Here is a 21,338-nt window from a genome sequence, read left to right as displayed (position 1 = left end):
GTGCTGAGTTGTGCATCAGTGGAGGATGGAGTTTCCACTGAGGACTATGTTGCTTCTCTCTCTGGGGCCGCTGCTGGCTCGGGGTGAGTACCACTCATAACTCATCTTCCTCCCGCTGCTATAAAGGCCTTAAGCAAAGGGATTCCCAACCGGGGGTACGCCCGTACTCGGGGGGTACGTTAGCAGTTACAGGGGGTACCTGGAAAGTTTTTAGATATTACTCTATTTCACCCGCAAATCAGTTTTGGTAAAAATGGTAAAAAGAATAAATATATAATATGGGAATTACAATATATGTTGAAATGTGTTCAATATGTTGCTGAATGTTGCTGATCAAACTAGAGGCATCTTAAATATGAACCATGATGCTAAATTATAAGGTATGATATCAGCCTAAGGATAACATTTGTGGTTTGGTGTCGATGAGGGGGTAGCTGAGCCGTACTGATCAGGATATGGGAGTACATATGAGACAGAAAATGTTGGGAAACGCTAGTATATATTTCAACTTAACAGAAAATTTAATTTAGTATCCTAAAATATCCTAAAATAATATTACAATTTTCCTGAGTAAATCCAAATGAGGATTATAGGTAGTGTACTAGCTAACCGGTTTTTGGACAAAAGATACTGTGTTCGATCCCGGAATGGCTTTATAATAGGTAAATAGTGAAATAAATTGCACTCTAAACTATTGCTGCTCTTTTGCTTCCGCTTTTGTCTTGTTTAAGAAACCTTTACCGAGGAGGATATGAAGCTGTATGAGACGGCAGATTTGCAAGTCTCGGAGGGAGACAGCGTCACACTCCATTGTTGCTTGATAGCCATCAACCCCGAAAAGTATAGAGTGAACTGGTTGAAAAATGAGGGTCAAATTCATTACCAACCGACAGCCGTGAGGTATGACAGAGAGGGCTGTGGTTCGGCCCTGTCACCTGTGAACAACGGTACCTGTGGCTGTGCCAACCTGACCCTTCCCAACGTCACCCGAAACCACGCTGGACGCTACGTCTGCCAGGTGACCAATGAGAGGCCCATACTTATTCAGTTTAGGGGAAACGGCTCAATGATCACTGTGACAGAACGACGGAGCCCAACCAACGGAACAACACAAAAAAGTATGCTTTTTTTTATCTCAGAGACTGGCTTTGTTTATATTCCAAACAAAAAATATTTTTAGATTAGTTTGGTACCAGAGTTTAATGGTCCATTGTAATATCAGACAGGATAGGCAAGGGCTTCAGGTTGTTCAGCTCCCTGCCGAACGTTTCTGGGTTCGTTCCCCAAAGTACGTAGCCTTACTTGTAGGTATCCTTGAGCTAGGTGCCCCTAATCTTTTCCTGCTCCATAATGGCATGTATCTGAATTCACTGTAATTATCGTTGGATAAAAGCTTTGGTTTAATGACGATGTACTAAATGCTAATATTTTCAATCCCTTTTCAACCCCTTTGTCTGACCAGACTCGGCTAAACACGCGGCAATGCCATTCCCCGTCGTCGTTTCGCTGGGAATAGTAATAGCCGCCGCGTTCTTTGTCACTCTGATATGTCTCTGGAAGCTGCGGAAGAGACAAGGTACAAAACAAATTGTTCCAATCGAAAGACCAGACATTTTATATCATGCTATGAGTCCTGTAGCTTTCAGCCTGTTCCCATGAACTCACATCTTTTTAGACTAACCCTGATAAACACAAGGAAATGTCTGAAAACTAATTTAAAACATGCTAAGTACTCAAGAGATTTCAGCTAATTAGCATGAATCAAAAAACATTTTATAGTATTTTTTATATGCATGGACAAAGTTTTCCTCGCACTTGTGTAAGGCTGTGTTTTTTGTGCATTTCTTTTCGTTTGGATGTGTTGCCATTTCTAATTGGTCCATTTCTGTTTGTGCTGTATGTGTGTGTGTGGTACTGGATTTGTGTGTTTGTGATTTTGTGTGTGTGCGTGTGTGTACGTGTGTGTGTGCGTGTGTGTATGCGTGTGTGTGTTTGTGTGTGTGTGTGTGTTAGAGTTGGACCGAGCAGCAAGGGTGATCTATGAGGTTTCCCAAGAAGACTCTGAGGTAGACGGAACCAGCACCAGCTCGTCCAAAGGGTCCTCCCAGTGGGTGAGTCTGTCGGAGGGCGAGGGTGTTCCACTCCAAGCCAGAAAGTACCGGGTTTGATCCCCAATGTCCCCACTCTAACCTGTAGGCATCATTCAGCAAGAAGATCATCCCCCCTATCTGTTCCTGATAGAGGAACCACAACGCTCACTATTTACTAATATTACAGTACTGTCTCGTACGCAATGAAAAAGAATAATCGGAGGAGTTGGAAAATTGACATCATTGGATTGGGTTTTGGATTTGGTTTGTGTTCTCCATTGGTCAAATTCTGGATAAAAATCGTCCAACTCAAATCTTTAGTGGAAGGGGAGTTGATGTTGCTGACTGTGCTCTTTACACAACACGCGTTATGAAGCACTGCTCTCCAACACCCCTACCACAACCTAAGTTGGACTAAACTTCTCCTTGCATATCATGACGTGTTTTACACAATGGGAAAATGCTTTTGACCACGTGTTGCTTGTGGGTGAATTCCAATTCAAAGAAAATAGTAAAATAAATTCTAAAAGCTGAAATATAGAGAATACATAGTAGTTATCAAACTTTGTGTTTTATGCATATGAACATGACATAACCGTCTCTTTCTCTCTGACAGTGTCAGGTACCCGTGTATGAGTCCTTCGACTACTTTGAGCGTGTGGTGGAAAGAAAGGGCAGCGGATAAAGGAGTCTCAATCTGTTCTTTCCCTTGTTGGTTTTGTAAATATCTCTGATACATTCTGTCATCTTCTGCCTCCATCCATGTTGTTTTTAAACAAGCTAATTGAAAGTCATACATTAACTGTGAAATAGCAATGAAGCCTTGCTAGGTTTAATTAAAAATTATTTTACAGTATGTAATTGTGAATAAAGTTTTTTAATATAGTCACTTATGTTCTCTGTTTCTTCTGCTATGCTTGTGTTTGTGTCTGTCTGTTTGTTTCTCTGTGTGGTTATGAAGAGGCTCTATGCAGTAGGTCAGGGACAGGAAGTGAAGAACACGTCTATGGTGGTAGTTCTAACCGAATGTCGACATCTAAGCTACCATTGGTGGTCGACTGGCTTTTCTTTAAAAATGTTTAAAAGTTCAAAGAATTTGCGTTGCATCCTTTGCAACACATCCAAGAAGTGATGAGAAGAGATAACATTTAAATCACATCCATGCTTGCTTATTCCAAACGTGTTTTAAGCAAGACTTATGAAGTTCAACGTCTAGACTTGTGACGTTCAATGTATACAGACGTGTTGACTTTGAATGTATATATTTGTTGACGTTTACCCTGTACGTTCACGTATGGTTGTGTTTGATAGAGAAAGAGAGTTTGTGTGTGTGTGTGTGTGTGTGTGTGTGTGTGTGTGTGTGTGTGTGTGTGTGTGTGTGTGTGTGTGTGTGTGTGTTTGTGTGTCTGTCTGTGTGAAGTGGGAGGTGCGATGTCTGTAAGAGAACAATCACAAGTGCTGAGTTGTGCATCAGTGGAGGATGGAGTTTCCACTGAGGACTATGTTGCTTCTCTCACTGGGGCCGCTGCTGGCTCGGGGTGAGTACCGCTCATAACTCATCTTCCTCCCGCTGCTATAAAGACCTTAAGAAAAGGGATTCCCAACCGGGGGTACGCCCGCACTCGGGGGGTATGTTAGCAGTTCCAGGGGGTACCTGGAAAGATTTAAGATACAACTTTATTACACCCACAAATCAGTTTTGGTAAAAAGTTATGCAGAATCTTTCTGATCAGGATATGGGGGTACGTATAAGACAGAAAAGGTTGGGAAACACTTGTTTAGTAATACAATTCTACGTCCTTTCACTTTTGTCTTGGTTCAGAAATTGTTCCAGAGAAGGATATAAAGCTGTATGAGACGGCAGATTTGGAGGTCGTCGAGGGAGACAGCAGCACACTCCATTGTTGCTGGTCAGCTGTCAACCACCATCAGTATAAAGTGAACTGGTTGAAAAATAAGGTTAATATTCTTCACCAACCGACAGCCGTGAGGTATGACAGAGAGGGCTGTGGTTCGGCCCTGCCACCTTTGAACAACGGTGCCTGCGGCTGTGCCACCCTGACCCTTCCCAACGTCACCCGCAACCACGCTGGACGCTACGTCTGCCAGGTGACCATGGAGAGGCCGAAGTACACGAGGTTCGTTGGAAACGGCACGATGATCACCGTCACGGATCGACGGAGCCCCACCAGCGGCACAACACAAGAAAGTATGTTTTCTTTACCTCAAAGTCTGGTTTGGTTTCTCTTCCAAACCAAAAGTACATTTCCTTTCCTTAGGTACCAGAATTTAGTCGTCTATTCTAATACATGACAGGATAGGCTAGAGTTTTGGGTCGTTCAACTCCCGGCTAAAAGGTACTGGGTTTGATCCCCAATGTCCTTAGTCTAACCTGAAGGTATTGTTGAGCAAGATGCCCCCTAACATATCAGTGGATAAAAGCTTGTGTTTGATGACCATGTATTAAATGCTAATATTGTCAATCCCTTTTCCACCCCTTTGTCTGACCAAAGACTTGACTAATGACGCGTCACTAAGGTCCCTGGTCCCCGTTGTTGTTTCACTGGCAATAGTAATGGCCGCCGCGCTCCTCGTCACTCTGATCTGTTTATGGAAGCTGCGGAAGAGACGAGGTACAAAACGTTCCCATCGAAAGAGCGGATATTTTTATAACGTGGTATGAGTCCAGGAGCTTTCAGACTGTTATCATGAACCCACAAATTTTCATACTAACCCGGGTAATAAGGAAACGTCTGAAAACTAATTTTAAAACATGCTAGGTGGTCAACAGATTTCAGCTTATTATCATGAATTCCCGAAAACATTTTATATTAATTTTTGTTTCCATGGAAACATTTGATACTCTATGTGCGTGTGCGTTTGTTTTTGTGTATTTGTGTGTGTGTCTTTATGTACGTGTGTGTGTGTGTGTGTGTGTGTGTGTGTGTTCTTGTTTTTGTGACCATGTTAAGACTCGCGGTTGTAAAAATACCTTCCATATTAGGACTTGAAGACAAAGTTGAGACCTAGACCATGGTCCTAAGAAGGAAAAGCTGTTGGGGGGGGTTGTAATGACATGCTTATATGTCTGTAGGAACTAGGTAATGAAAATGTAAAAGTCTTCAGAATCTTGTGTTTTTGTCGAAGTGTGTGTGTGTAGGGGTTGATTCCTGGTTGACTCCTAAGTGGAGACCCCAAAATGGGGACCCCTCTGGTCATTTAGTTGTACTGCAGTGTGTATGAAATTCTGAAACCACACCCATTCCACGCCCATCCTCTATGCCACTCCCAAGTCTCAAGAAGTGTTGTATTTGGAGGTAAATAGGCAATACAATACAAATACAAAATATAATTCGAGTACTTTTTGGGTACTCCAACTCAGTTGCCATCAACCATGTCTCCCTCCAACTGTTTCCTGTGCCTACAACTGTTTTAGAATAAAAGTCCTTGCTACAATAATTCACTATTAAATAGCCTTATTAAACTGTTTAAACTCATCATGTGTATTTCTGCATCCCTTCTCACTGACGGCAGTTCGCGCCTTTAGTAACACACAAACTGGTGTATGGTCCTAAGATAGACTAGCACTGACGACCCAACCCCCCACTGCTGTAACACGTGATCGTAGTTCGCGCCTTCATTTAAACACAAACTGGTGTATGGTCCTAAGATATACCTTAATGTACCCCTCCCCCAATTTCAACCTGGCAAGTTTGCGGGATATCTCCTCACCTAATGCAAAAGTTTGGATAACAAGACTTGGATGGATGGTCAAGACTGATGTATGAATGCATGCAGGTAAGAAAAATGTTCACCAAAGCCATTTCTGTATAACTCTCCACAGCTATTTTGCTAAAATGTGTACAGTGTTTGACGTGTAAAGCATTATTTCATACGTTTTTAATCGAGTAGAACTTAACATTTTAGGGAGGCTAGTCAGTGTTACTGAAAATCGCTAAGGAAAGTTAGTTGCTGGATTTGATCATAGCTTTGCTGCTTTGCGTATTTTACCCGACAAGACGGTTTTAATAAAGTGGAGGTTTCATGCTTTTGACAGTTTTATTAGGTAAATGTTTGTCGTGGAGCGTTCGATTATCTTGGCGTCTTCAACTTGCTTTTGCACTATTGGAAAATTCTGGCATAATAAAGAAGTCATTTTAAGTAGCATTACGTCTTAATTACATCTTGCACGCGCGATCCTGATGGCTTTGCCCACTTGCATGCAAACGTCATATAATTTTCTTTAACAACATAGCCTCGAATGATTATAAGCTCAAGACTAGTGGGCCTAGCCAAAACGGATGAACTAGTTCGAGTTGATTAATAGTATTTGCACGTTTTTGTTACAGAGAAGCCATGGAGTCAGCTAATGACAGCACAATTTCACAGCAATGGTCAGAGAAGGTATGTGTTTTACCCTGACTTCATTACTACTGTTTTAATCATCTTTTCAGGCTGCTTTCTGTGCATGGTTTTAATGGATTGTAAATGACTTTATCAGACTACAGATTTACATTACGAGAACACAGGACGAAAATGCTATTGGTGTGCTATTTAGACATTCAAAATGCACGATATTTTCCAATCAGTACACTCCCGTAAGGTTCTTATGCAACTGTTCACTCCTCCAGTAAATAGGACGGACCTTAGCTATGACTTGGCAACGGGAGGTATGGTCCACTCAGCTATGAGCTAACGTTATGCATTGTACATGATTCGAAATCTTCCCAGTTTTTATTCCACAGATACTAGGGTCTATAGCATATAACCGCGTTGTCTGATTACAGTTGAATTCATTTTTCACAATTTACCGGCTCTCGTTTTGAAGAAAATCACCGCGCCATTCGTTTCAATGGGAATCGCCACGGTCTATACTTCAACATAAGGTGGACTTTGAAATTCGTCCCAGCCTTTATACCCAAGATACTATAGGGTTTATAGCATATAACCGCGTTTTCTGATTACAGTTTAATGCATTTTTCACAATTTACCAGCTATCGTTTTGAAGGCTGAACGGACAAGAGTACTAAAGTGTGACGTCACGTTTCGAGCGCAACAGATTTTCGGTTCTACACATACCAAATTAACAAGGGGAAATCCTATGCCACACAAACCTTTTATAGAAAAGGAACAATCTTTTTGCGAATTGATTTGTGAGTTTGCTTTACCAATGATGTAAGTAATATTGAGAATAGATTGTCTTCATATTAAAAAAAAAACTAAACTAAACTAACGTTTACAAACTTTTCCTTTTAATACCCCAGGGGAATACATGAACGCCTCGACATTTTTCGAATGGTAGTGATTTTCACCTCTTGAAATTGATTTATTTTAATTTTGAAAGAAACAACACATGGAAGCAATGGAGAACGCCATCTCTCGTTCGGTTGTTTAGAACTGAAAATCCGGTTGCCAGGACAACGTAACGTTTTCACTTTAGTACTCTATTTGAGTTGAACAACTTAGCAGGTGTCCATATAGCCTATATAGGGTTAGCCTAATTGAACTAGTTTAAAAAGAGAAAACATTTTGACTAAAAGTTGACTAAAATGTAAGGACTTTTCGTCGACTAAAACTACAAAGGAAAACAATGACTAAAATGTGACTAAATATACTAAGCATTTTCGTCAAAAGACTAAGACTAAGACTAAATCTAAAATAAGTGACAAAATTAACACTGGAAATAGATTGTGCCAATGGAACGAGGAAATTGGGGGGTTCCCGTTGCCAGGCCGCGCTATGTAGTACGTATATTTCGTATATTTTTTTTGTCCTATGCCAAACGCATCCCTGAACATGACGTGTAGAATGAACAAACATTAATGACACTTTTTTTGTGTTTATGACTGTTGTCATTAAACGTCATTTGCTTTTTGTAAAGTCTGCACCCCAAACAGCGTCAACTTTACAAAAAACAAATGACTCTTTCTTCCTGAAGCAAATCTGTTTTGTCCTGATGTTTCAGCTGTGGTATTCTCTAGTTATCTTGTTAAAGTTATTTTAATAAAGTATGATACTTAGTATTGGCGACTGTCTCACAAATTTCAGTCGCCAAGCAGCTGAGTAGGGGAAACTAACGTGCCCGACGCACTAGATGTCCAAACTTCCAAACAATCAAGTTTCAGTTTAGGTTGCTTTATTTAATCTTCACAGTATCCAAGCATTAAAAACATCAGTGAGTCAGACAGTTCATATCCATATTATCCACAGTAGCGATAGAATCCACAGGTTCAGCAGTAATCTATAAACGAGACTTCAAGTATATCAGGATAAAGTGCATAAGCGAGGATAAAGTGCAAGTGCAGACTCCCAGCAGGATAAAGTGCAAAGTGCCAAAAATGGGAAGCATAAAGCGGTCAGCAAAAAGTAGGCTTCCCCCATCACCCACTCACTAACTAACTCTCACCTAGCGAGTGAACAGGTGATATTTCAAATCACTACTGCCACCACCACCACATGACCAATTAGTGCACGTCATCACGTAGACACACCCAAACACAAGACCCAAGCCTTTGCCTGTCCGTAACACTGAGTGTGCTCAGTAAAACTTGTGTGATTGACATAGGATGTTTTAAATTGTAGGCTTTGGGCAGATTGAGACAATGTATGGATGGATTGCGCCAACACCATGATGAGTGTGCAAAAAGACATCATTTGGTTCAAGACAGCATACCTGTTAGTACTTCTGGTTTGCTTTTGGAAGACCTGCAACAGGTTACTATCCACATTATTCTAGTAAAAAAGCTACTGTTATGTTAGCTGTCAACTTTGCTCTACTGTGGGGTATCCCTATGGATGCATGTTCTTTCATAGAGCCACCAGAGCTTACTGTAATGCATCACTGTGTGTTTTGGAATCTTGTGGATAGACAGTCATTTCAAATGTTGGTTGTATTCTAATTTCATAGCATTGTGAGTGTGTGTAAACTTGTCTGTCTGTCTTAACATCCATTCATCTAGGAAGAGCCAGAGCCACCTCCTCTAGAAAGGACAGACAGCGTATTCGTAAGTGTGGTGTTTGAATTCTTTGACATTCAAAATAACTGGTGATGTAACTCTTTATCCCTTTATATATATATGTATACATGTATGTATGTATGTATGTATGTATGTATGTATGTATGTATGTATGTATGTATGTATGTATGTATGTATGTATGTATGTATGTGTATATATATGTATGTATGTGTATATATATATATATATATATATATATAAATATTAGCATCAACAGTGTACAGTACAGAAGGTTTGCAGAAAGGCTGTAGTAGTTGAATAATTCTGGTTATTTTACCAGGTCAGGGTTAGTAACCTGCTTGTCAGAAGGTTTGTGACAAAGTTGTTAGTCGGAGGTGTTGGCAAGTTGTCTATTGTTGGTGAAAAAAAAATATATATATTTTACAATTCAAATGGTTGGCTTCATATCAATTTAGTTAACCAAGAAGATGCTGAACATTACTGAGACTGAGTCCTCCAGTAGTGAAAGTGTAAGTGACGAGGACAAGGAGTATGTCCCTCAAAAATCTGAGGAATCAGATGGCTCCTCTGATGAAGAGCCTTTGAAAGTGCCGGTGAGTTACTTTAAATGTGTGAGAACCTTGAATGTCTTACCTGCTGAAGTCACACTGTGAAGATCTGCTCTTGTAGTTTGTTAGTAGAATATGACAAATGGTCTTGCAATTTAAAATGTGTCTATATTGTCACATGTGCATGCACAATTTACAGTTTACTTTTGTTCTTGCCGATTTGCTTTCAAGATTCCACCCAGAAAAGTGTACAAGAGGGTCAGACAACTGCCAGAGGAAAGTGAAAGTGCAGTGGAGAGTAGCAGTACTTCCGTGGTTGTAATGAACGTAAAAAAACTGAAGGATGGGACAAAAAAGTACCATCAGAAAAGAAACTACTGCCTTTTTTGTGATAAATGTTACCCAAAGCTTGCGCGCCATCTCGAACAGAGGCATGCTGATGAGGCAGAAGTGGCCAGAGCACTGGCATGTCCAAAAAGATCTAAGGAAAGAAGGCTGCAGTTAGACTACTTACGGAAAAGGGGGAACCGAGCCCATAACGTAGAGGCACTTAGAGAAGGGAAAGGTGTGGTAGTGCCTTGCAAACAATCCAGTGGTGCCAATGCAGATGCCTCAGACTATCACCACTGTCCCAATTGTCAAGGACTTTTCAAAAAGAAGTTCATGTGGAAGCATATGAAACGGTGTGCTCTTTCACAGAAATGTGGTAAAGCTAAGCCAGGAAAAACGCGAGTTCAGTCTTTGTGTGCATTTGCTCAGCCAGTTCCTGCTGGTGTGACAACCAAAACATGGAAAATGATAAGTAACATGTGCCAGGACAAGATCGCACAGGCAGTTCAAAAAGACAGATGCATAATTGCATTAGCACAGCAATACTAAACAAGAAAGGAGCGTCACAGGATGAGCATATCCGCGCAACACTAAGAGAGCTTGGAAGATCATTGCTGGCTGGACAGGAGGTCACTCCTCTGAAGAGTATTGAGCAGTATGTCATGCCATCAAATTTCCATCATTTAATCAGAGCAGTAAAGGTTGTTGCAGGTTATGACGAGAACACCAACACCATCAAAGTCATCTCTGGCACTAAAACTGGGACATAGCATAAAGAAAGTAGCAGACCTTGTTGCATGTGAAGCCCTCATATCAGGAAATCAAGACAAAGCAAAGCTGATTGAAAACTTCCGCGAGATATATAGAACACGGTGGAATGAGTTCATTTCTGCGTCTGCTTACCGAACACTGCAGGAAGCTAAATGGAATGCGCCTCAGCTTATTCCATTTACTGATGACGTCAAAAAGTTGCACCTTCATCTGGATGAGAAACAGGAGGAATACTCCAACGTGCTTTCCGGTGACCAGACGCCAAGAAACTGGACCAATCTCGCCAAAGTGATCCTTGCCAAAGTTATCCTGTTCAATCGGCGTCGACAAGGAGAGGTTTCCAAGATGTTGTTGACGACCTACTTGTCCAGGGTGTCAACACCTGTACATGATGACATCGCTCATGCCTTATCGGAGGTGGAAAAAATTCTATGCAAATACTTTTCACGCATGGAAGTAAGAGGGAAAAGAGGAAGGAAGGTGCCGGTGCTATTGACCCCTGCTATGGTCAAGTCATTGGATCTGCTTGCAAAGGAGAGATCAAATTGCGGGATCCTACCTGACAATGACTTCTTATTCGCCAGGCCTGGCAGTGCATCTCACTTAAAGGGGTCAGACTGCATTCGTGTCTACGCAAGAGAATGTGGAGCTGAGCAGCCGCAGACCCTCTCTTCGACGAAACTCAGAAAGCAAGTGGCCACCTTGAGCAAGGTGCTGAACCTTACAGACACCGAACTTGATCAGTTGGCGGAGTTTTTAGGGCACGACATAAGAATCCACAGGCAGTATTACCGCTTGCCAGAGGGGACTCTGCAATTAGCCAAAATAAGCAAAATTCTGATGGCATGCGAGCAGGGAAAGTTGGCAGACTTCAAAGGGAAAACATTGGAAGAGATTACCATAGAGCCCAGAGGTAAGAAGTGTAGGGTGTAGGGAAAATGACCATGTCAATGTATTGTGCTTATTTTGGCTCATTTGTGTTTTGACTGTTTTCCAGAAACTGTTCAGACAATAACAGAAGAGTTGGATGATGAAGAAGAGAGTCTGAATGAAGAGTCCATTGAGGCCAGTGGTAAGGAATTTGTATTTGACTGTAAATAATGTATCAGTAGTGGATAGGAAGAGGTCTTTACTGAAACAGAATAATAACAGTAGAAGAGAATGGAAATGCCAATATTGTCTACATGATTGATTACAATCTTCTAAGTAGATGAACATGATACCCATGTTGTTTTTTCAGGATCCAGCTCCTCTGTGAGTCGTATGACAAGTCAAGAAGATTATGGTATGTACTTGGAAACAGAATGATTGTTTTTTCATTTCAGGAAGTTTCCAACATTTCAGGGTATTTTGAAAATGTTGTATTTCCTCTAGACTCATCGGTGCCACCGAGCCAATTCAGTGCAGATGTTTCAGGTAATGTACTGAAACAATTTATATCGTTTTGTCTTATGTTTCAAATAATAACTGCATGCATTAATATGTAATTGGGGGTGGGTGATTTCAGGATAAGGAAAATATTTTTAAAAAGTGTGTTCTCTAATTTACTACCGCCTAACCAAAAGTATTTTTTATGCAAGGTTAAGGAGCAGACTTTTAGTCAACCTCTTAAAGAATGGTGGGAAGCAATTTCTTTTGCTTCTGACCTTTGCTTCTGACATTTGTTTTAGTATTTAATATGTTGTTAATTATTAAGTAGTTTTGATTGGCTGTAAATTAACTAGTGTGAGTTTGTGGATAGTTAATGAAGGTCTTATTCTCTTGCACTTTTCCTATGTCAGAATCAAGTTCATCTTCAGAACTTTTGCTGCAGCCTTCTGACTCAGGTATTGTCCTCAAAAAAGTGCTGTAAATTAATTTCCTTTGAACACAGAATTTAAAGTAAACAGAATTAATATGAAATTCACTTTTGAGAAAAACTATTGTGCGTATACTTGGGTTATTCTTCCTTGTTTTTCTAGACTCATCAGTGCGACCCCAGCGCTGTTCCACCCCAAGACGATCATCAGCTTTTAAACCTTCATCTTCATCATCAGACAGCAGAGGTATTTTGGGAAATGTCTTCCTAAGAAGGTCTGTATTTTGCACAATTAATGTATATGGACATTAATTATCTTTCCACTATTCTTTTCTCTACATTTTGTCTCAGTCTCACAAAGATCAACCAGTTCAGCAGAAAAGAAGCCTAAAACAACTCATTCAGGTATGGAATGTAAGGGTTCATGTCTGCCTTCATGGTTTCCTGTTAGTTAGATAATTCTAACTGCAAATCAACACTTTATAAGTTAAAAAGCTGATAAGGTCTTTGTCAGGAGTGCAGCTATTAAATACTATGTTACCTTGGTGCTCTTAGGCTTAGGAATTGCAGACATAGATTGTGTAAAAAAAAATAGAGACACAGAAAGCTTTTAATTCATTTTTTGTTTTTGTTGTTTTGGCCTACTCAACAATGCGTTTGAGCAATTTAAATATGGTTGTCACTCAAATTTTAAAGCAGGTGAATCACATGATCAATAAAATAAGTTCAATCTTAAGTAAACTGTAATGTTGTTTCAATAAGGACTAGGTAGAGAAAGTTCAGTAAGGTTGTTGAGCAAGAGTGAAACGTTTGTGATCATGATTTACAAGTGTTATCTAAATGTTGTGTCTTTCAGACCCGGCACCAAGTTCCCAAAAAAAAAATGGAGTGACAAGGAAGTTGCTGCTGTGGAGTCGCAAATGGGAAGGTACTGACTGATTGACCTGATTCTAACTTTTTTCTTGATAAGTTGCCCACTTGCCCACTCACTACACGATAGTTGCGTTTCAATCCAACTGATGCGAATTAGTGATGCGCATCCGTGGTAATGCACATAAATAAAATGTGCATTAATCACCGTTTCCAACACCTGTTGACAGGGACGTTGGAAGTATTTTCTGACGGGGGATGGTGTCAGTGGTGGTCCGGGCGTAAATTTTGACATTGGTTTACTATCTGTCTGTCTTGTTGCTTCTATGTTGTGCATGGGGAAATATTGAAGCTGTCTCATCCTATCCTAAGGTTCATCACAAAGGGCACAACCCCCGGAAAGGAACAATGTGAGGAGTGCATCAGAAGGAGTCCTGAAGCGCTCAAGAACAGGGACTGGAGGGCAGTTAAGTACTATGTCCGGAATAGGATTGTGTCTCTCACAAGGAAAACATGAGGACATGTTTTGTCAGGGGGGGGTGGGGGGTGGCAGGACATCTTTTTGTTGTCGGGGGATAAGGGGGGGGGGGGGGGGGGGGGGGGGTGGCAGGACATGTTTTCGTTGTCAGTACTCATCTGCTCTCCAGTCCCCATGTTTTTGTTGTCGGGGTTGGGGGCAGGACATGTTTTTGTTGTCAGGGAAGGGGGGAAGGGGGGTGGCAGGACATGTTTTTGTTGTCGGGGGGGGGGGGGGGGGGGTTTGGCAACATTGCATTTTAATTTTGTAAAAGTCAGTTCACTTGAAATTACTGTACTGTACTGCAAGTTATTGCACTCTTCACCGAGCCAAGTCAGTGCAGATGTTTCAGGTAATGAAACAATTTATATTTTTTTGTCTCATGTTTCAAATAATAACTGCATGCATTTATATGTAATTGGGGGTGGGTGATTTCAGGATAAGGAAAATATTCAAAAAAAAGTGTGTTCTCTAATTTTCTACCGCCTAACCAAAAGTATTTTTAATGCAAGGTTAGTCAACCTCTTAAAGAATGGTGGGAAGCAATTTCTTTTGCTTATGACATTTGCTTCTGACATTTGTTTTAGTACGGTATTTAATATGTGGGGGGCACTGATCTCAAAAAGAAACTGGATAGCGCTTCGCATGGTTTCAAAGTGAGGCCACATGCAAATCATGGCGGCCATTTTGTTGGGACTACTTTCCTGCCTGAGACCAATGATTAGTAGAGAGTAGTCCCAACAAAATGGCCGCCACGATTTGCGTGTGGCCTCACTCTGAAACTGTCAGAAACCATGGGATGTGCTATCCAGTTTCTTTTTGAGATCAGTGGTGGGGGTGGCAGGACATGTTTTTGTTGTCGGGGGAGGGGGGGGGGGGGGTTTTAGCATTTTATTTTCATTTTAAGTCAGTTGACTTGAAATTACTGCACTGTAATTAATGCACTCTTCAATCTTTATTTTGAACAGAAAAAGTGTAATAAAAATACAGTTTACAAAGCACAACAATATAATGTCTTTAGTGGTAGTACTAACCTGGTCTTGACCAGCCCCTCGTTCTACACCATCGTTTCGTACAAGGATACAAGGATACAAGGATGTTTATTTGTCACATGCATATGATTACTAATGTAAAGAATGCAGTGAGTACAGTACAGAGGGACTGGACATTCAGGTATTGAGAAACGATTGTTTACTGGAGGTGTTTACATTCAAAAAGACTGGATCAGCCCTTGACTGATAGCCTGTAGTATTCTTGCACTGCCTCACTCCGTTAGCTGACTGGCCAGGTCATGAATTCTCCTGGAGGAATCCAGGTCAATGGCTGAAATCCCAGACGTAGCTACGAAGGGAGAAGATAAGCGAGCGGAATTGCGTAGGAAGGCTTTGGCCAGGCTATGGTAGTACAGAAATTAAGGTGGGATAACAGTTACATGGTCAGAAAACTGTTTAACTACAGATGAGGGTGGATAATATTCATAATCCACTTTGGTCTCCACTTGGTTTTATACACACACTTGTTTGCCCCGCCTTGAGGGGCGGCGACAAGAGGTCCTAACATGCTGTCAAAAAGTGAGGTTTGGTTTACATGAGTGTTTCCACAGTTTCAAGTGCACATGATCAAACTGATTTTTTTCTGAACCTAGTGATGTCACTTTTACCCCTCTATGTTGACAGAAAAGCAGGGTCCTCAGAATGATTGGCCCTACCTGGAGTCCTAAAAAGGTCACAAATGCAAGACTGTGTGTGTGTGTGTGTGTGTGTGTTAGAGTTGGACCGAGCAGCAAGGGTGATCTATGAGGTTCCCCACGAAGACTCTGAGGTGGACGGAACCAGCACCAGCTCGTCCAAAGGGTCCTCCCAGTGGGTGAGTCTATCGGAGGGCTATGGGGTTCCACTCCCAGCCAGAAAGTACCGGGTTTGATCCCCCAATGTCCCCCGTCTAATCTGTAGGCATCATTCAGCAAGAAGATCATCCCCCTACCTGTTCCTGATAGAGAAACCACAACGCTCGCTAGTTACTAAAATAACAGTACTGCCTTGTACACACCAAAAACAATAATCTGAGGAGATGGAACACCAACATCATTGTGTTCTCCATTGGTCAGATTCTTGATAAAAATACATCCATCACCCAACTCTAGTTTTTAGTGGAAGGGGAGTTAATGTTGCTGACTGTGCTCTTTACACAACCTGAGTTATGAAGCAGTACTCTCCAACACCCCTAGCACAACCAAAATTGAATTAAACTTCTCATTGCGTATCATGACGTGTTTTGCACAATGGGAAAATTAATTTTGACCACGTGTTGCTTGTGGGTGAATTCCCATTCAAAGAAAATAGTAAAATAAATTCTAAAAGCTTATTATCAATCATAAACATAAACCATAAATTGGATAGATGTTATGTTTGTTTAAATCCCCAGCGAATATATAGTAGTTCTTAAACTTTGTGTTTTATGTATATGAACATGACATAACCGTCTCTCTTTCTCTCTGACAGTGTCAGGTACCCGTGTATGAGTCCTTCGACTACTTTGAGCGTGTGGTGGAAAGCAAGGGCAGTGGATGAAGGAGTCTCAATCTGTTGTTTCACTTGTTGGTTTTGTTAATATCTCTGATACGTTCTGTCATCTTCTGCCTCCATCCATGTTGTTTTTAAATAAGCTAATTGAAAGTCATGCATTAATTGTGAAATAGAAATGAACCGTTGTTAAGTGCATTTGGAAATTATTGTATGTAATTGCGAATAAAGTATTTAGGTGAGTGCTGTATGCAGCGCTCAACTATTGTTCTTCTTAATGTAGCCCTTTTACCCCTATAATAAAGAGGGCAGGGCCCTAGGTTCTTCAATCAATCTTCAATTATTAGTTTTGATTTCCTATATTATGCTAACCATATAACACCAGCACCCTTATTAAATATTAACCACTAAACACACACAATATCCAAACTACACGTATTTAGTAGGCCAACCAACAAATGGGTAAGTAGTTAAAACGTTTACTTATTTGAGAACAATATAAGTGCATGTTACAGATCCCATATCGGACATCTTATTACCATACAGGCTACGAGTAATTAACATTACTAACTAAGCCGGCACATAAAATAAACAAAATAAAACAATCCCTTACAAAAGAAAACCCCGTTGCAGGCCTGTTGATGAATAGTCCTCTTCGCTCCTCCGAGCCAAGAGAACTCGGTCGGCTACTCACACGTCCAGGTAAAACGCGATGGGCGTCCTTGAAGGTCCGTGGAAGTCCGTGAGAGTACTGGGAAAGTCCGTGAAAGTCCTGAGGAAGTCCGTGGAAGTCCGTGAAAGTCCTGAGGAAGTCCGTGGAAAGGACACAGGCGCTCCTCACTGCTTGTCGCGTGATTTCCTATGTCCGAGCCCTGTCAGCCCACCCGCGTGGTCACACCCGCTATCTCGTGCGGCGGTCCTTCGGAAACCCCGTGGCAGTAGCGTCGCTAGCTGCGTTAGTATGCAGGCCACTGTTGAGCTACTTCTGTCAATTAACTGACCGGGTCGTATGTGAACCGGTCCGGTGGAGCTTTCCAGTTTTCAAGTTCGTGTTGAACTTCACTTTCGTTTACCAGACACAATCTTGAATCTTATGGGTTGCTGATATGTCATCAGCCTTCAACAAGACTGTACTCCATCACAAGCAGCTGCTCTGTCAACCAACGTCCATTTTCTCCTACCTCCAGCACGTCTTCCCTTTCCTCCCCTTTCCCCCCTTCTCCACATTCACCCGCAAACACCTCGTGCGCCCCCTTCTGCTTGGATGGCCATATAACAGTTCAATTAAGCAAAGGATATCTACAACATTTACAATACATCAAATAACTTTAACAAAGTTTGCAACCATTACACAAACGTCAACAAAACATTATGAAAAATAATAAACTCTTATATAATATTGTTTATTATTTTAAATAACCAGAACCCGAATTTCAACTGGGTTACATTAAGTTTTATTCTTTCTTATTATTATTCTCTACAAACTTTGGGACCTATCTCCTTCCTAAATTTTTCACCTAGAGACTCCATTCCAATTTTAAAATGCTCAGATTAGCATGGAATCACGCACTTCATTTAAGATTTTTAAAATATTTTACACTTACACAAGATATTCTACTTTTAAAATGCTATTTTTAATAACGGAAGTCACTAATGGAAGTCAATAGGAGGACGGCGGAGCCGTTCGCCCAGTCTTTGACACTTACTACTTCAGACTTCGTAACTTGGTCAATATTTTATCGTTAACCTTCGTTCAAAGGTTTAACAAATCAACACACTTGTATCTCTGTGTGGTGAAGAAGAGGCTCTATGCAGTAAGTCATGGACAGGACGTGAAGGACGCGTCTGTGAAGTCTGTTCTCATCGAATGTCAGCCTCTAGAATAGAGGCTGACATAAAAGGAATTGTGCTTGCATCCTTTGCAACACGTCCAGGAAGTGATACGAAGAGGTTACAGTTAACTCACATGCCTGCTTGCTTATTTCAAACGTGTTTTAAGCAAGACTTATGACGTTCAACGTGTGACGTTCAATGTATACAGACGTGTTGACTTTGAATGTGTATATTTGTTGACGTTTACCTGTATGTTCACGTATGGTTGTGGTTAGATAGAGAAAAATAGTTTGCGTGTGTGTGTGTGTGTGTGTGTGTGTGTGTGTGTGTGTGTGTGTGTGTGTGTGTGTGTGTGTGTGTGTGTGTGTGTGTGTGTGTGTGTGTGTGTGTGTGTGTGTGTGTGTGTGCGTGTGTTTAGATTCTCTGCCCGAGCCCGAGCCCGACCCCCAGACGTCACCGTCTTAGCGGACAAATTATTTCTATGCTGATCAACACTACGAATGCTGGTAACGAATAAATTGTAAAAAGACACACCATGTGAAGTTATTTTTTGTAATAGCCGTGTAATAAGCGGGATAATGTATAGAACGTCGCCGGTCATTATCGAAAATAAGCCCATTCAGGGCGAAGCAAGACACCTCCGCTGCGCGTTGGTGTCCTGTTCGCCCTGTCGGGGCTTATATTCCCGATAATGACCGGCGTTCTATACAGTACATTATCCCTTACATATATATTTAGCAGAGTAGGCCTAAGTAACAAATGTGTACAAAGTTACACATGTAAAAAAAAAAATGTCGGGTTGAAATTGGGCTCGGGCTCATTATTACAGTTAATGTGTCGGGTCGGACCGGGCTAGGACAGAACGTGCACGGGCTCGGGCCGGGTCGGGCTTGATTTTCTGGGCCCGATCTAAGCTCTAGTGTGTGTGTGTGTGTGTGTGTGTGTGTTTGTGTGTGTGTGTGTGTGTGTGCGTGTGTGTGTGTGTGTGTGTGTGTGTCTGATGGAAGTGGGAGGTGCGATGTCTGTAAGAGAACGATCACAAGTGCTGAGTTGTGCATAAGTGGAGGATGGAGTTTCCACTGAGGACTATGTTGCTTCGCTCTCTGGGGCCGCTGCTGGCTCGGGGTGAGTACCGCTCATAACTCATCTTCCTCCCGCTGCTATAAAGACCTTAAGAAAAGGGATTCCCAACCGGGGGTACGCCCGCACTCGGGGGGTACGTTACCAGTTACAGGGGGTACCTGGAAAGCTTTCAGATATTACTTTATTTCACCCGCAAATCGGTTTTGCAAAAAATGGTAAAAAGAATAAATATATAATATGGGAATTACAATACATGTTGAAATGTGTTCAATATGTTGCTGAATGTTGCTGATCAAACTAGAGGCATCTTAAATATGAACCATGATGCTAAATTATAAGGTATGATATCAGCGTAAGGATAACATTTGTGGTTTGGTGTCGATGAGGGGGTAGCTGAGCCGTACTGATCAGGATATGGGGGTACATATGAGACAGAAAATGTTGGGAAACGCTAGTACATATTTCAACTTAACAAAAATATAATTTAATATCCTAAAATATCATAAAATAATATTAACATTTTCTTGAGTAAATCCAAATGAGGATTATATGTAGTGCACTAGCTAACATCTTTGACTTTGGGACTAAAGATACTGTGTTCGATCACGGAATGGCTTTGTAATAGGTAAATAGTGAAATTAATTGCACTCTAAACTATTGCTGCTCTTTTGCTTCCGCTTTTGTCTTGTTCCAGAAACCTTTACCAAGGACGATATCAAGCTGTATGAGACGGCAGATTTGGAAGTCTCGGAGGGAGACAGCGTCACACTCCATTGTTGCTTGAGAGCCATCAACCCCAAAAAGTATAGAGTGAACTGGTTGAAAAATGAGGGTCAAATTCCTCACCAACCGACAGCCGTGAGATATGACAGAGAAGGCTGTGGTTCAGCCCTGTCACCTTCGAACAACGGTACCTGTGGCTGTGCCAACCTGACCCTTCCGAACGTCACCCGCAACCACGCTGGACGCTACGTCTGCCAGGTGACCATGGATAGGCCCATGCTTATTCAGTTTAGGGGGAACGGCTCAATGATCACTGTGACAGAACGACGGAGCCCAACCAACGGCACAACACAATAAAGTATGCTTTTTTTTATCTCAGAGACTGGCTTTGTTTATATTCAAAACAAAAAATATTTTTAGTTTAGTTTGGTACCAGAGTTTAATGGTCCATTGTAATATCAGACAGGATAGGCAAGGGCTTCAGGTTCTTCAGCTCCCTGCCGAACGTTTCTGGGTTCGATCCCCAATGTCCGTAGCCTTACTTGTAGGTATCCTTGAGCTAGATGCCCCTAATCTTTTCCTGCTCCATAATGGCATGTATCTGAATTCACTGTAATTATCATTGGATAAGAGCTTCTGTTTAATGACGATGTACTAAATGCTAATATTCTCAATCCCTTTTCAACCCCTTTGTCTGACCAAAGACTCGGCTAAACACACGGCAATGCCATTCCCCGTCGTCGTTTCGCTGGGAATAGTAATAGCCGCCGCGTTCTTTGTCACTCTGATATGTCTGTGGAAGCAGCGGATGAGACAAGGTACAAAACAAATTGTTCCAATCAAAAGACCGGACATTTTATATCATGCTATGAGTCTTGTAGCTTTCAGCCCGTTCCCATGAACTCACATCTTTTTAGACTAACCCTGATAAACACATAAGGAAATGTCTGAAAACTAATTTAAGACATGCTAAGTACTTAAGAGATTTCAGCTTATTAGCATGAATCAAAAAACCTTTCATAGTACTTTTTATATGCATGGACATATTTTTCCTCGCACTTGTGTAAGGCTGTGTATTTTGTGCATTTCTATTCGTTTGATGTGTTGGCATTTCTAATTGGTCCATTTCTGTTTGTGCTGTATGTGTTGCGGCATCCCGCCGCTGGACCTCGGACCGGACGGGTCCGAGGACACGCAGTAGACCTGGTTTACCGTCGCCACCCTCCAGCCGGCGACAGAGCACCACGTCTCTCCCCCCAATCAGCGCAATCGGGG

The 21,338-nt window shown here is 41.5% G+C and overlaps 2 protein-coding genes across 2 annotated transcripts; both read left to right on the top strand.

Annotated features, from left to right (window-relative positions):
* Positions 1–13: 13 nt before the first annotated feature.
* On the top strand, positions 14–16,764 carry LOC307091036 (uncharacterized protein). Its single transcript, XM_079757876.1, has 7 exons — positions 14–83; positions 732–1,118; positions 1,463–1,576; positions 2,014–2,111; positions 2,707–4,299; positions 15,671–15,768; positions 16,404–16,764. Exons 1-5 carry the CDS (start codon positions 26–28, stop codon positions 2,773–2,775), a joined length of 726 nt encoding a protein of 241 aa, XP_079614002.1. The 5' UTR covers positions 14–25; the 3' UTR covers positions 2,776–4,299; positions 15,671–15,768; positions 16,404–16,764.
* Positions 4,310–16,472, top strand: LOC307091287 (uncharacterized protein; the record flags this gene model as incomplete). The annotated part of the gene is made up of 12 exons (XM_079758235.1): positions 4,310–6,494; positions 9,050–11,630; positions 11,715–11,789; positions 11,958–12,002; positions 12,092–12,133; positions 12,499–12,543; positions 12,679–12,762; positions 12,867–12,920; positions 13,372–13,443; positions 13,758–13,913; positions 15,716–15,768; positions 16,404–16,472. The coding sequence occupies exons 2-12, from the start codon at positions 10,661–10,663 to the stop codon at positions 16,470–16,472; spliced, it is 1,665 nt and encodes a 554-aa protein (XP_079614361.1). The 5' UTR covers positions 4,310–6,494; positions 9,050–10,660.
* Positions 16,765–21,338: the final 4,574 nt, after the last annotated feature.

Source organism: Pollachius pollachius (assembly GCF_949987615.1).
Source record: "Pollachius pollachius genome assembly, chromosome: 20".
In the NCBI taxonomy this organism is placed as follows: domain Eukaryota; kingdom Metazoa; phylum Chordata; class Actinopteri; order Gadiformes; family Gadidae; genus Pollachius; species Pollachius pollachius.
Note: the sequence above shows the minus strand (reverse complement) of the source record. Positions and strands in the feature narration are given on the sequence as shown.